Source organism: Calliphora vicina, chromosome 4, assembly GCF_958450345.1.
Source record: "Calliphora vicina chromosome 4, idCalVici1.1, whole genome shotgun sequence".
Lineage (NCBI taxonomy): Eukaryota > Metazoa > Arthropoda > Insecta > Diptera > Calliphoridae > Calliphora > Calliphora vicina.
In genome coordinates this window covers 116,883,289-116,899,436 of record NC_088783.1, presented here as the reverse complement: position 1 = coordinate 116,899,436, position 16,148 = coordinate 116,883,289, and the positions used below count along the sequence as shown (strand labels likewise).

At 23.1% G+C, this 16,148-nt stretch overlaps 2 protein-coding genes across 2 annotated transcripts in view; one reads left to right on the top strand and one right to left on the bottom strand.

The window, feature by feature from the left end:
- vap (RAS p21 protein activator vap) overlaps positions 1–6,485 on the top strand; it is a 118,697-nt gene extending 112,212 nt beyond the window's left edge. The window contains exon 8 of the mRNA XM_065508263.1: positions 6,348–6,485. Coding sequence (XP_065364335.1) covers positions 6,348–6,382 — 35 coding nt within the window. The 3' untranslated portion in view covers positions 6,383–6,485. The remainder of the gene's footprint in view (positions 1–6,347) is intronic.
- Positions 1–15,764, bottom strand: part of LOC135957502 (uncharacterized) — an 88,445-nt gene extending 72,681 nt beyond the window's left edge. Inside the window, exons 1-3 of the mRNA XM_065508260.1 lie at positions 15,545–15,764; positions 11,764–12,169; positions 1,304–1,354 (exon numbers count right to left, since the gene is read on the bottom strand). Of these exons, the coding sequence (XP_065364332.1) occupies positions 1,304–1,354; positions 11,764–12,169; positions 15,545–15,749 (662 nt within the window). The 5' untranslated portion in view covers positions 15,750–15,764. The remainder of the gene's footprint in view (positions 1–1,303; positions 1,355–11,763; positions 12,170–15,544) is intronic.
- Between the last annotated feature and the right edge of the window lie 384 nt (positions 15,765–16,148).

Here is a 16,148-nt window from a genome sequence, read left to right as displayed (position 1 = left end):
TAGGAATTCAATTTTTTTTTAATTTTATATTAAAAACTTTTAAAATTAATAATTTCCTTAAGAAATTTTAAATCCCAAATTGTATGGAAAAATTTCCCCAGTTGGGGATTTTCAAAATTTATTTGGGAATTCAATTTTTTTTTTTATTTTTAAGCATACAACAAATTTCTTTAATTATTGGCACAAAAATATGTAAAATTTTATGAAAAAAATTTGTGTTCCCGGGAAGGGATTTTCAAAATTTTTTTGGGGTTTCAATTATTTTAGCTTTAAAAAGTAATAAATTTATGATTTTTCATTGTTAAATTTATTTATCTTAATGAAAACTAGCTTTTTCACCAGAAAATTAAATTCCCAATTTCGTTTTAAAAAATCTCCTTTTTGGGGATTTTTGAAAATTATTTAGGAATTTAAATTTTTTCAGTTTTTAGCACTAATAACCTAAAATCTTTAAATTTTTTATATAAATTTAAATTCCCAAGTTCAAATTAAAAATCCCTTTTAGTGGGGATTTTCAAAAAGTTTTTGGGAATTTAATTTTCTGAGCAGAAATTAACAAAAATCATAATATTTCTTTATTACAATCAAAAAATTTAAATTTGAGGCAAAAAATCCCGGGTCCCCAGTGGAATTTTCCTTGGTAATTTAATTTTTTATATTAATTAAGTAATGAATTTATAATTTTTCCTTGTTAAATTTATTTATCTTAATAAAATCTGGTTTTATGTTAAGAAAATTAAATTCCCAATTTCGTTTTAAAAAATCTCCTTTTTGGGAATTTTTAAAATTTCAATGGGAATTCATAATTTTTCTTTTATAACCCCTAAAAACTTCAAATCTTAGAATTTTAAATTCTTTAGTAAAAACTTTGACTCCCTTTATGCGGGGATTGTAATTTTCCAAGGCTACAGGAAAGAAAAATTAAGTTTTCTTTATAAGCTTTAAAAAAATTTAAAATTTTAAACAAAAAAATGTAAAATTTCTTTAAAAAAATTTTATTTTTCTTTTTACTTCCCTGTTTTCTGTCTGACCTTTTTAAAGTTTTTTTTTGTAACAAACAAAAAAAACTGTAATAAATATCATTTAGATATGGCACATGAATTATGGTCAATGTCACGACATTAAAACTTAAAACTAAAGTTTTTTTTTACATTTGGCCATTTTATATAAAAAAAAGTTTTTTAGTTTCAAGCAGTAATTAAAGTTTTAGATGAATGAACTTTGTTTAAAAAAGGGGGCATAAAGTTCATTAAATGAGGAGTTGAAAAAAAAAACAAAATATTTTAAAAATAACAAAACTCACCTTGAAATTCGGTGTTTATCATCTTCATTTAATGGTCGAAATGGCGCTAGTCTGGAAAAAATTTAAAGCAAATATTATAATTTATACAATAAATTAAAATTGAAATAATATTTAAAAAATTACTTTATTTCATTAATTTTTAAATATTTTTTCTTGGCAAGTCTTATTTTTGTTTTATTTCTTAATAAAATATTTAATTTTCTATCAATTTTTTCCATAAATCCTTTTTAATTTACTTTTATTCTTTAAATTACAAAAATTTATCCTTTAAGTACTCGATTTTTATCATACAACAACAACATCACTTAATCAAGTGCATTCAAATTGAAAAGAACATCACTATTTATTAACTGTTATAATAAAAAAAACCTCTCCCCCCTTTTTGCTCTACAACTGACATTGGCATTCATAGAAAAAACATAAACAAAAGCAGGATAACAACAAACACAACAACAAGCAATATGGATGCTTTTGTTTACATCCCTTACACAAACATACACACACACTCATGTCTTCTTCTTTGATAAGACAAACAGTTTCACTCCTCTGCAACATATGTAAACAAAGAGAGGCACACAGAGAGAGAGGAAAACCAATATGGTGGCTACTGAATGAATATGAACAAAAATTATTAATTTCTGTTAGCAAACGCCCTTGTCGGTTAGTTAAAGTTCTACATGAATGCATTTTTTAACACTGTTTGATGTGCATTTTAATTATATTTAGATTAATTAAAAGTGATTAAACAATTGCTGTTGTTAATCATAAAAAAAAGCTATTAAAGGTGCAAGTAGGCATTATTAATTTATAAAGAGCTGTTTATAACAACAACAAAAAAAGACTTGATGTCTCAATTGGTTTAAATGGTAGGGAGAGGTTGTGTTTGTTGTTTGTGTGTTTTTGTAGTCGTAGAAAAGTGAGCAAAATTGTTTAATAGTCCCAGTGATAATTAGAATTTCTTGGAAATTTTTATAGGTATGTGACACAAATAAGAATAAATTTAAAGCTTATAGGTCCTTCCATAAATAAATTATTTTTCAAAATTAAAAATTTATTACGTTTTAATATAATTTTCACCACATTATCACTAAATTGTCTGTGTAGCCCACACAAATTTCCTTTTTTTTCCTAATAAATACGATGACTAATGTTGCTAAAATGTTGTGAAAAATTAAGAAAAAATAACAACATTTTAACACCACAAAATACCAAGTTTGAGTAGACAGACATTGTTTGTTGTCACATTTTCATTCCAAAATGAAAATTGTCTGCTAAAATTAACTTTGTGTTGTCATAAAACCAATGAGGTACTAAAGTAGTACGGAAAATATTTCTAATTTTCACTAAATGTTTTTTTTTGGAGGGTGATTAATACTCGTGCGAATTTGTGTAATGTAAAAAAAAGAGGAAAAACAAAATAACAACAATTTATGCAGCAATGGAAATGGAAAATGCGTGAGAACGGAAGATAGACTTTTTATGCAATTTAAATAAACTTAACGAATCATTCATTTTAAAACGGAAATTAATTAAAGTTATATATTAAAAACAATCCAGAAAAAAACTTAAAATTTTTGTTAAATTTAAAAACTTAACGAAACTTTATTTTCTAAACTAAAAAAAAATAACACAAAATTTAAACATATTCCTCTTAAATAAATAATTTTTGAAACAAATCTAAAAAAAATAATTAATTTTGTAGAATTTAAAAAACTTAACGAAACTTTATTTTCTAAACTAAAAAAAAATTAACACAAAATTTAAACATATTCCTTTAAAATAAATCATTTTTAATAAAAATCCAGAAAAATTAAAAATTTGGTTAAATTTTAAAAACTTAACGAAACTTTATTTTCTTAACAAAAAGCAATTTAAGCAAAATTTTCATATATTCATTTAATTTAGGTAATTATGATTTCAAATCCCGGCAAAATTTTTTTTTTAATAATTTAAAAAACTTAACGAAAAATAATTTCACCTAAATTTTCATTGTATTCATTTAATTTAGGTAATTATGATTTCAAATCCCGGAAAAAGTTATTTTTTTAATAATTTAAAAAACTTAACGAAACTTTATTTTCTAAACGAAAAGCAATTCTAACAAAATTTTCATATAATCATTTAATTTAGGTAATTATGATTTCAAATCCCGGAAAAAATAAATTTTTTAATAATTTAAAAAACTTAACGAAACTTTATTTTCTAAAGGAAAAATATTTCAAAAATAATTTTGTTATTAACCATTAAAATAAATAATTTTAAATGCAAAATGCGGAAAAATAATAAATTTCAGTAAATTTAAAAAACTTAACGAAACTTTATTTTCTAAACGAAAAACAATTTCACCTAAATTTTCATATATTCATTTAATTTAGGTAATTATGATTTCAAATCCTGGAAAAAATAATTTTTTTAATAATTTAAAAAACTTAACGAAACTTTATTTTCTAAACAAAAAGCAATTTCAACAAAATTTTTTTATATTCGCTTATTTACGACAAATATGATTTCAAATTTGGAAATAACTAAAATTTTTCATAATTTAAAAAACTTAACGAAACTTTATTTTCTAAACGAAAAGCAATTCTAACAAAATTTTCATATATTCATTTAATTTAGGTAATAATGATTTCAAATCCCGGAAAAAATATTTTTTTTAATAATTTAAAAAACTTAACGAAACTTTATTTTCTAAACGAAAAATAATTTCACCTAAATTTTCATATATTCATTTAATTTAGGTAATTATGATTTTAAATCCCGGGAAAAATAAATTTTTTAATAATTTAAAAAACTTAACGAAACTTTATTTTCTAAACAAAAAGCAATTTTAACCAAATTTTTTTATATTCGCTTATTTACGACAAATATGATTTCAAATCCCGGCAAAAATTTTTTTTTTAATAATTTAAAAAACTTAACGAAACTTTATTTTCTAAACGAAAAATAATTTCACCTAAATTTTCATTGTATTCATTTAATTTAGGTAATTATGATATCAAATCCCGGAAAAAATTATTTTTTTAATAATTTAAAAAAACTTAACGAAACTTTATTTTCTAAACGAAAAACAATTTCACATAAATTTTCATATATTCATTTAATTTAGGTAATTATGATTTCAAATCCCGGAAAAAATAAATTTTTTAATAATTTAAAAAACTTAACGAAACTTTATTTTCTAAACGAAAAATAATTCAAAGACAATTTTTATAAATTCCTTTAACTTACATAAAAGTAAATTCAAATCCACCAAGAATTTTAATTTTTTCGGATTTAAAAAAACTTAACGAAACTTTTTTTACTAAACGAAAATCAGTTTTAGCAAAATTTTGTTATATTCTTTTAACTTAAATAAATATGGATACATATCCACAACAAAAGTATAATTTTTATTGATTTAAAAAACTTAACGAAACTTTATTTTCCAAACCATAAATAATTTAAAGAAAATTTTTGTATATTCGTTTATTTAAGATAAAAGTGGATTCAAATTAGGACAAACAAATAATTTTTGTGAATTTACAAAACTTAACGAAACTTTTTTTTACTAAACGAAAATAAATTTTAGCAAAATTTTGTTATATTCTTTTAACTTAAATAAATATGGATACAAATCCACAACAAAAGTATAATTTTTATTGATTTAAAAACTTAACGAAACTTTATTTTCCAAACCATAAATAATTTAAAGAAAATTTTTGTATATTCGTTTATTTAAGATAAAAGTGGATTCAAATTAGGACAAACAAATAATTTTTGTGAATTTACAAAACTTAACGAAACTTTTTTTTGCTAAACGAAAAACAATTTTGGCAAAATTTTGGTATATTCTTTTAACTTAGTTAAATATGGATTTAAATGTACAAACAATTTTAAGTTTTGTTAATTTACAAAACTTAACGAAAGTTTTTTTTACTAAACGAAAATAAATTTTAGCAAAATTTTGGTATATTCTTTTAACTTACTTAAATGTTGATACAAATTCACCAAACAATTTAGTTTGTGTTAATTTAAAAAACTTAACGAAACTTTTTTTTACTAAACGAAAAACAATTTTAATAAAATTTTGGTATATTCTTTTATCTCAGATAAATATCGAAACAAATTCATTACAAATTTGAATTTTTGTTTATATAAAAAACTTAACGAAACTTGTTTTCTTGAACTAAATTAGCTAAACGATATTTTTTTAAATATTAATTAAATTGGTTTAGTAAGAACAAAAACTTACTAAAGAATTTTCTTATACCTATTTGTTATTTTAAAAATTAATTTTCCATACTGCTGTTTTTTTTCAAATTTAAACCGGGTCAACCTTGCATTATTTAAATGGGTCACTCACAGCTTTAGGGATATTTAGTGCAAATTAAAAATCTAGCTCAAAAACACAGTTGTTTTAAGACATTTATTTATATTTTTAAAATACATTGCTACCTTTTTTTGATGCCACTTAAATGTATGCTAATCCAATTAATGTTTTTACAAATTCTTGGCATTTATTTGCAACAATTGTTAAATGTCTTTTTCAAATACACACACATAAACATACTTTTGCTAAAAAGCTTAAATAATCTTGCAAATACAAATGACAGTTAAAGTGTCACATACAAACTGTCATTCCAAAAAAAAGTACCGTAGACATTTGCTAGCAACCCTTAAAATTTTCCAAGATACACATACTAAACACATAAATGTTGAAAAAGCTGACTTACCTTTTAATAATAACAATCGAAATTGTTTAATAAACAATTCAATTTATTTTTTAGAATTTTTGTAAAAAACTTTTTTTTTTCTCAACTTCCTTTTGTTACATAATTTTTGTTATACTTCTTTATTTTGCACCAAAAAAAAATGGAGTTGTTAGCAGAAAAACTTTTTTTCTTTATTTAAAATTTCCTTTATAAATATTAAATTGAGCAAAAAACACTAGATAGACACTTAAAATGTAACCATGCAAAAAAAGGAAGACCAGGTTTTATTTATTTTATAAATTTTAATTCTTTTAATTGGATATTTTAAAACTTTTTCTTTTAATAAACAGGGCACCACCTGCTAAATGTGTTTATTACACTGTAATTTTAACGCAACTGATTATGACACTGCTGCTGCACCAGTGTAGAAAAATTCTTCAAGCTATTCAACATACATACAAACATATGGGATGTTTAAGCACAAAAACAAATATACAAATATGAGCAGAATAACGGTAAAAATTATGGTATACACGAAAACAACAACAATAATATAGCGAAAAAGGAGAATTTGGTCATGTAGACAATTACAACAACAGCAATGTTATGTTGAACTCTTTGAGTGAAATGTCAAATAAGTAAGTACTAGAAATAGTAATAACAAACAGCCTACAAACAACACTGGCTTAATAACAGCAACAGCAACAACAACAACCATACATGCAAATGAAAACACCCCACTTTGCATAAAGAGCGAGAAAAACAAAATAACTGTAATAAAGAAGAAGAGCTGGTAGCTGTAAACAACAGTGATGCCTCCCTAATAACAAAATTAAACGCCTAAATAACTAAAAAGTTTATAAACTTAATTTTTAATGAAATTTAAAATAAAAACAGTTTAAAAACAAATGTAAGTCTCTCTAAAAGAAAGAAAAATTAATTAAATGTTAAAAAAACTTTTCAAAATGATAAATGAAAATAAAAAATTAAGAAAAAATTATAATTCACGGAATTTAACACCGTTTTTTAAATTAAAAGAATTTCACTATTAAAAAAGTATGAAATATTGTAAAAAAAATCTAGTACAACCAATTTTATAAAAAAAATCCAAGTCAGGCACGGACCCAGGTCCTTTCCCTTTGGAAGGGAAAAATAAAGTAAAATTTATATTACATTTTTCTTTATTATCCTTTTTCATATTGAAACTTTTCGGTTTTGTTGGCTAAAATTTCCTGTATTGTCATTCATGTTTTTGCTTACAATATGATATGATTTTGTTTAACAAAAGTTCTATTATGTTACAAAATATTTGATATTACAGCTGTTTATGGGTTTAAAAAATGTAATTTGTAAAATAGCATTCTTATTTAAGACGAAAAAAGGATTCGCAAAAAAATTTTAATTTTTCTTTGAAAATTTTTCAAAAAATTTGAGTTTCTTAGGGAAACAAGTTTTTTAAAGCTTATATTACTTCTAAAATGTTAACTGATCTCTAAAAAATTTGTAAAAATCACTATATCAGTGTGAGAAATGCTATTAATGTTGAATAAATATTCAAATCTAAGCTGATTTAGAGAGTTTAACTTAAGCTAACGTTTTAAACTAAGAAATATTAACTGTAAGTCCTAAAATAATTGAAAGCATCTATTAGACAGCCCCTATATTCCAATTCAATTCCAAGGATTTTCAAACTTCAGAGCCGCTTTCACATGTTTTAACATTGTCCGATTTGATAAATTAAAGAAAAATCGGATAAGTTTTTTTTCGAATATTTCCAAATTATTCAGATTTTTTCAAAATTATTCGAATTTTTTTCAAAATCATTCGAATTTATCAAAATTTATTCAATTAAATTTCAGAATTATTCGAAAAATCTTTAATAATTCAATAATTAATTTGACAATTTTATCCGAATAACTTTAGTCGAATAATTTTAGTCGAATAATCAAATAATTTTATTCGAATAATTACCAAATTATTCAGATTTTTTCAAAATTATTCGATTTTTTTTCAAAATATTCAATTAAATTTCAGAATTATTCGAATAATCTTTAATAATTCAATAATTAATTTGGCAATTTTATCCGAATAATTTTATTCGTATAATCAAATAATTTTATTCGAATAATCAAATAATTTTATTCGAATAATCAAATAATTTTATGCGAATAATTCCCAAATTATTCAGATTTTTTCAAAATTATTCAGATTTTTTCAAAATTATTCGAATTTTTCCAAATTTATTCAATTAAATTTCAGAATTATTCGAATAATCTTTAATAATTCAATAATTAATTAGGCAATTTCATCCGAATAATTTTATTCGAATAATCAAATAATTTTATTTGAATAATCAAATAATATTATTTGAATAATCAAATAATTTTATTCGAATAATTCCCAAATTATTCAGATTTTTTCAAAATTATTCGAATTTATCCAAATGTATTCAATTAAATTTCAGAATTATTGGAATAATCTTTAATAATTCAATAATTAATTTGGCAATTTTATCCGAATAACTTTATTCGAAAAATTTTAGTCGAATAATCAAATAATTTTATTCGAATAATTCCCAAATTATTCAGATTTTTTCAAAATTATTCGAATTTTTTCAAAATATTCAATTAAATTTTAGAATTATTCGAATAATCTTTAATAATTCATTTATTAATATGGTAATTTAATCCGAATAATTTTATTCGTTCAATCAAATAATTTTATTCAAATAATTAAATAATTTTATTCGAATAATCAAATAATTTTATTCGAATAAACAAATAATTTTATTCGAATAATCGCATACATTTTTTCAAATATCTGATTTAAAAAGCCGCTTCAGAGTTGCTTTGATTTTTTGAAAAGTTAAAGAAGTATAAAAATCTTCATAAAAATATTTTTTTCCAACAATTATATTTTTTTTTAACAAAACTATATGATTATTCTTTAAAATATTTCAACTGCAATTTTAGATTCAAATTATCCCTTACAATTCCCTATAATCCTTACAAATATTCATATTATCCTTTAAAATTTCATATTTCCCTATAAATTAAGCGTTTTTTCCAACTTTAGGTGATTTTTATTATTCCTATTATGCCTCATTGTCTAATTGTACTCTCTTTGGCTACAACTCATTAAATTTTCCTACTCTCCTTAATACAACAAACACACATACTTAAACAAACCTTCAATAATTGTTTAACAACAACTACCGGTCTCATTTTCTTGTTTGGTTGGAAAATGTTTAGAGGACTTTTTGTTTATTTTCTTTTGCCTTCTTCTTCTTCCTTCACGTATACAGAAATCATGTGTTTTCTACGTATTTACCGTTATTTAGTTTCTTCCATTGGGGGGTGATTGTATTGTTATTGTTGCTGTTGATTTGTATGAATATAAAGAGCGCAAGTCTGAGAGAGAGTTTTGTAGGGAGCAAAACAATCTCATGTTTTTTTTGAATGTTTATCATTTGCATGCGTGGGTGGGTGTGTGTGTATTTATTGGTGGCGTATGATTATTATGATGTTGTTGTCTTTCTATACGTTGTTTGTAATTTTGCATGACTTTGCAATTTGTGTGAATTTTTTTATTGCGTTTGCTAAAATTAAAGTTTTTCCTTACGTAATAACAACACGTAGAGTTGTATTATTTATAGTTATTTACTTATTTGATTTTGTTATAACAATAGCCTGATTAATGGTTCTTTACATGCAATTAATTAAATACAGTGTTGGAAAAAATAATAGGGACACTCTAATTTTTCAATATATTCTTACTTTTTTATTTACTATTCCATAAATATTAAAAAGTATATACATAAAATTAAATAACTTCAAATATTTTAACTTATTAAGCACAAATAAGCAAAAATAAGGAACTAGTTCTGCCAAAAAATATTTTTTTTTAAAAAAAGGCCTGGAAAAAATAATAGGGACACTTAATGTTTCGTATAAAATATTTATTTTTTGTTAACATTACCATCATTTCCAAATACTTTTTCGATACTTGGTTGAAGATCCTTTCATTTTTATAACCTCCTGACAACGGCGATTCATAGATCCCACAAGATTCGCACATACATCGGGCGGAATTGAGTACCAGGTTTCTTGAATTTTTTCCCACAACTCTTGTTTATTTTTTGATTTAAAGCTACCAATTTTATTTTTGAGGACTCCCTAGAGATGCTCAATGGGCTTTAAGTCCGGTGATTGAGACGGCCACTCCATTACAGGCACCTCATTCTGCTGAAACCACGTTTTGACGCTTCTAGCGGAATGCTTGGGATCATTATCCTGCATGAATTCCCATTTTAGTGGCATTTCATCCTCAGCAAATGGAAGCATTTTATTCTGGAGAATGTCTATATAGTCAGCAGAATTAATTTTTCCCTGAATCCAAACTATTGGACCAACACCAGAGCCCGAAAAACATCCCCATAGCATTATAGAACCACCACCGTGTTTGACGGTTTTTTTGGTATATTTAGGATCAAATTCAGCATTTGCAGGACGACGTACAAATGATTTTCCGTCAGATCCAAATAAATTGACTTTTGTTTCGACTGACCATAGCACGTTGTTCCAGTTTTTACGGCACAGGTGTCGCCTGGCAAATTCCAACCTTTTTTGTATGCTTTTCTTGCTCAACAGTGGTACTTTTCTCGGACTGCGTCCCATTAATCCGACTTCCTGCAGCCTATTTCTTATTGTTCGACTTGTCACTGAAGCACACAAATCATTTTGAAGGCTACTTGATGACATAAAGGGGTTAATTTTGGAAAGTCGAACTAAACGTTGGTCAAAACGCGCTGACGTTTTACGTTTTCTACCTCTAGTTTCCTGACTTTTTTTGGAATGAATGGCATTGAATACTTTAGTTTTGGAACACTTCATTATCTGTGCAATTTTTCTAATTGATAACCCGTCCGAATTCAATTTAAGAATAACATTTTTTTCAGTTTCAGTACAATGAACACCACGACCCATTTTCAAATTTATTTACCGAGACATAAATCATAAACACGACACCAATATGGTTAAATTAATCACATAAACTTTGCTTTACGGATTTTTAATATGTTTATGTTAAAAATATTATTTTTTATTGACTAATGGTAATTTTTTGTAGTGCGTCCCTATTATTTTTTCCAATTGAAATTACAACTTCACTGATTTTTTTTGCAAATAAATATAAAATAAAAGCGCAAAAGAGAAAAAGTAAACAAATAATGAAATTCCGTTATTTTAGGAACAGTTACATAGCGAAACCCAAAAAACAACACTTAATATAAAGAAACTGTTTGCACCTGTTTGCGAAAGTAAGGGTCGTCCCTATTATTTTTTCCAACACTGTATGTATTGATAAATTTGGCATAGACGACGTTGTTGTAAATGTTGTAGTTAAATCAAGATAAAGCAAGAAATAGAAATGTCTTGCTGGAGTTACCGTTAATCTATTTTCAAGGTTACCATATTTATATTTCTAACAAATAATTAATTTTTATTAAACTTTAGCTTTTAAAAATATCTATTTTATGTAAATAAATGTTAAAAAAGTAACATTTACAGCAAATTGACATTTTAATTGTCTTTTGTTGACAAGTCTCTTATGCTAATTCAATAAATACAAGCAAATAAACTAAAAGTCATTAAGTTATTGTGTGACATATGCCACACAAAAGTAAATAAATAAAAATAACGCATGACACGCATTACACTAGCTCTATATATAATGTGTCATATGGCCCCCCAAACCCCTCACACTTACCTCTCCATACTGGCTGCCCTTAGACCCATCGAAGCAGTTGTTACTTTTATTGTTTGCTTAAGTAATGAGCCCAAGACACCACTGCCAATACTGCGCTTACGTTCGCCTGCTAAGGATGGTGTTGGTATGTGATCGGTGGGTGTAGAGGGTGTTGTATCACTATCATTACATTCTTGACTTGACGTTGTTGTTGTTGTCTCATCTTCCGGTATACGTAAGATGGGTATTGTTAAGGGTCTTTGGGGTTTCTCCTCACCGGGATCGGTAAATGAACGTGGCCTATAGATTTCATGTACAAAGGCGCGGCGATGTAATTTTTTGCGTGCAAAACACAAATTATCTATGGATTTGTGATGGTGTTTACGTAGGGAATCTGAGGAATCGGTATGGGTTAAACTTTGAAGGGCTGGAAAATAAAGAAATTTGTTTTAGAATATGACAGAAAAATTGGAAATTAAAAAAAAAAATCGTTAATTTAGGAAATTATTTGTGTTGAAAATTATTCGGTTAGTCGAATAATTTAAAAGTTTTAGAATAATTTCAAAATTATGGGCTATTTTTTGAATATGTTAAAATATAAATCGAATACATATTATTTTTTTTTTATTTTTAAATTATTCGAATAATTTCAAATTGTGTTCGAATAATTTCGAAAATTATAAATTTATTTTAACTTTTTTAATAAATATATGGATTATTCGTTAATTTAGGAAATTATTTGTTTTGGAAATTATTCGGTTAGTCGAATAATTAAAAAATTAATCGAATAATTTAAAAATTTTATTCGCTAAATGAAAATGTAAATTGAATATTATTTTATTATTCGAATAATTTAAAAATTATTCGCCTATTCGAAAAATTTCAAAATTTATTCGAATAATTTCGAAAATTATAAAAAAAAATGTAATTGGTTTGAAAAATTATTCGATTTATTTAATATTATTCGAATAATTTTTTTAAAAATAAATCGATTATTCGTTAATTTGGGAAATTATTTGTTTTGAAAATTATTCGCTTAGTCGATAACGTAAATCGAATAATATTTTATTATTCGAATAATTTAAAAATTAATCGGTTATTCGAAAAATTTCAAAATGTTTTCGAATAATTTCGAAAATTATAAAATTTTTTTAATAGGTTTGTAAAATTTTTCGATTTATTTCATATTATTCGAATACTTTTTTAGTAAATAAATCTATTATTCGTTAAAATTTAAAATTATTTTAATATTTTGTTGATAGTTACGCCATCAGTGCTATGAAAATGATTCGATTATAAAAAAAAAATATCAAAATTATTCGGTTTTTTGAATAATTTTATTCGAATAATTGCATACGTTTTTTAGAATATTCAAATATTTCCAAAATTATTCGAATTTTTCGATTAATCTTTAATAATTCAATTATAAATTTAGTAGTTTTATTCGAATAATTGAATAATTTTATTCGAATATTTAAATAATTTTATTCGAATAATTGTATAATTTTTTTCGAAATAAAAATAATTTTATTTAATTAAATCCGATTAATCAAATAATTTTATTCGAATAATCTAATATAATTTCATCCGAATAACTTTATTCGGATAATCATTCATGATTTTTTAATTAATTCCAAAAAATATTGTCATTTTATTTATTTTTCAAATATTTTCGACTACATATTTGAAAAATTTTATTTTATTCGAATAATCGTATAATTTTATTCGGGAAAAAAATATTATTCAAATTATCGAATAATTTAATTGTAACTGAATAATTTCGCTCTAATCGATTATAAATTCATCCGAATAATTTTATTCGGATAATAATTCATGGTTTTTTAATTAATTACAAAAATTATTATTCGATTGTTACCCAAAATTTTGCTTTTATTTACTATTCAAATATTTAAATTTTATTCGAATAATCGCATAATTTTATTCGAATAATCTCATAATTTTATTCGGAAAAAAAATAATTTTATTCAAATTATGTATAGAATTATTTAATTTTAATGGAATAATTTCCGTCTATTCGAATAATTTTATTCGAATAATCAAATATAATTTCATCCGAATAACTTTATTCGAATAATCATTCACGATTTTTTAAAAAATTCCAAAAATTATTATTCGATTATCATAAAAAATTTCGCATTTTATTTACTTTTCAAATATTATAATTTTATTCGAATAATCGTATAATTTTATTCGAATAAAAAATTATTTTTTATTTTCATTGTATTGAATAATTTCCGTCTAATAGCATAATTCAATTCGATTAATCGAATATAATTTTATCCGAATAATTTTATTCGAATAATTGTTTTATATATATAATTTCAAAATGCATTCGAATAATTTCGAAAATTGTAATATTATTCGAATATTTTTTTTAATAAATAAATCGATTATTCGTTAATTTGGGAAATTATTTGTTTTGAAAATTATTCGGTTAGTTAGAATTTCAAAATTTTAGTCGATTTTTCAATAAATTTTGTAAACTCATTCGATTAAAAAATCGCCCATTCGCTAAAATGAAATTCGAATATTTTATTATTCGAATAATTTAAAAAATTTTCGATTATTGGAATCATTTTAAAATTTATTCGAATAATTTCGAAAATTATTGGATTTACTTATATTATTCGAATACTTTTTTAATAAATAAATCGATTATTATTCGAATAATTTAAAAATTATTCGATTATTGGAATCATTTTAAAATTTATTCGAATAATTTCAAAATTTATTCGAATAATTACGAAAATTATTGGATTTACTTATAGTATTATTCGAATACTTTTTTATTAAATAAATAAAAATTATAAATAAATAAATTAGTATTATTCGAATACTTTTTTAATAAATAAATAAAAATTATTTTATTATTCGAATAATTTAAAAATTATTTTATTATTCGAATAATTTGAAAATTATTCGATTATTGGAATTATTTTAAAATTTATTCGAATAATTTCTAAAATTATTGGATTTACTTATATTATTCGAATACTTTTTTAATAAATAAATCGATTATTATTCGAATAATTTAAAAATTATTTTTTTAATCGAATAATTTTTAAATTATTCGATTAAAAATTGGAATAATTTTATTCGAATAATTTCAAAATTTATTCGAATAATTTCGAAAAATATTGGATTTACTTATATTATTCAAATACTTTTTTAATAAATAAATCTATTACTATTCGAATAATTTAAAAATTGTTTTATTATTCGAATATGTATTTAAAAATTATTCGATTATTGGAATCATTTTAAAATTTATTCGAATAATTTCATAATTTATTCGAATAATTTCAAAATTTATTCGAATAATTTCAAAATTTATTCGAATAATTTCAAAATTTATTCGAATACATATTTAAATAATTCCAAAAAATTATATGTATTCGAATTATTCACTTTTCGAATAATTTTATTCGAATAATCGAATAATTTTATTCGAATAATCGAATAATTTTATTCGAATAATCTCATATTCTTTCTTTTTTGGACATTATTTGAATATTACAAAATTATTTAAATTAATTGCACAAATTTTTCATTTAATATTTCAAAATTTTACACGATTATTTATTAAATTCAGAATGATTTAAAAACTTTTGAATGATAATCGATTTTACTTTAACAATAAAACAATTATTCGTATAAGGTATGTAATATTAAATATTTTGCTTTGATAATTTAATTATAATTCTATTTATTTGTTAAATATGAAAATGGAATTGTATTAATTTTGAAAATTCTGCATTTAAAATTGTTCCTTTACACTTACAAATTGCACTTGAAGGCCTTAAATCCTCCGTGGAGGAAGCCGAGGCCATTCTTAGTAAAGATTCATCGAACGAATTGGCTGGACTGGGTGCTCTAACAGCGGGCGATAATGTACGATTTTTACGCGTCACATGACGTTTACGTGGCACGGGACTTATAAAGTCCTCATTATTAACCTTTAAATAGTGACCTGTTTTATCACACATTTTTCTTTTTTTAGTTTTAATTAATTTCTTTTGTTTTTATTTATATTATATTGATTTCTTATTACTACACAATTAAGAATGTTTCTTTCTTTTTTAATTTTATTTAGCTGTGTCAATTAGAATCTAAGACAATTTAGTTGTCATTTGCACTAATGGTAAATGGCTACTAAATAGACTACTACTAGTGGTGATGGTGTTGTTGCATGTTGTTGTAAAATAAAATTTTCAAAATTGTTTTGAAAAGTTTCCGTTTTCTTTTATTTTCAGCTAATTTTTATTATTGTTTGGTTGTTTTTGCGTTTGCCCACTTTAAAGAATCAAATTAAATAAAACTAAATACAATAAATGTAATGAGAGGGTGACAAAAATATTGTATAATATTAAAAATAAAATAAAACA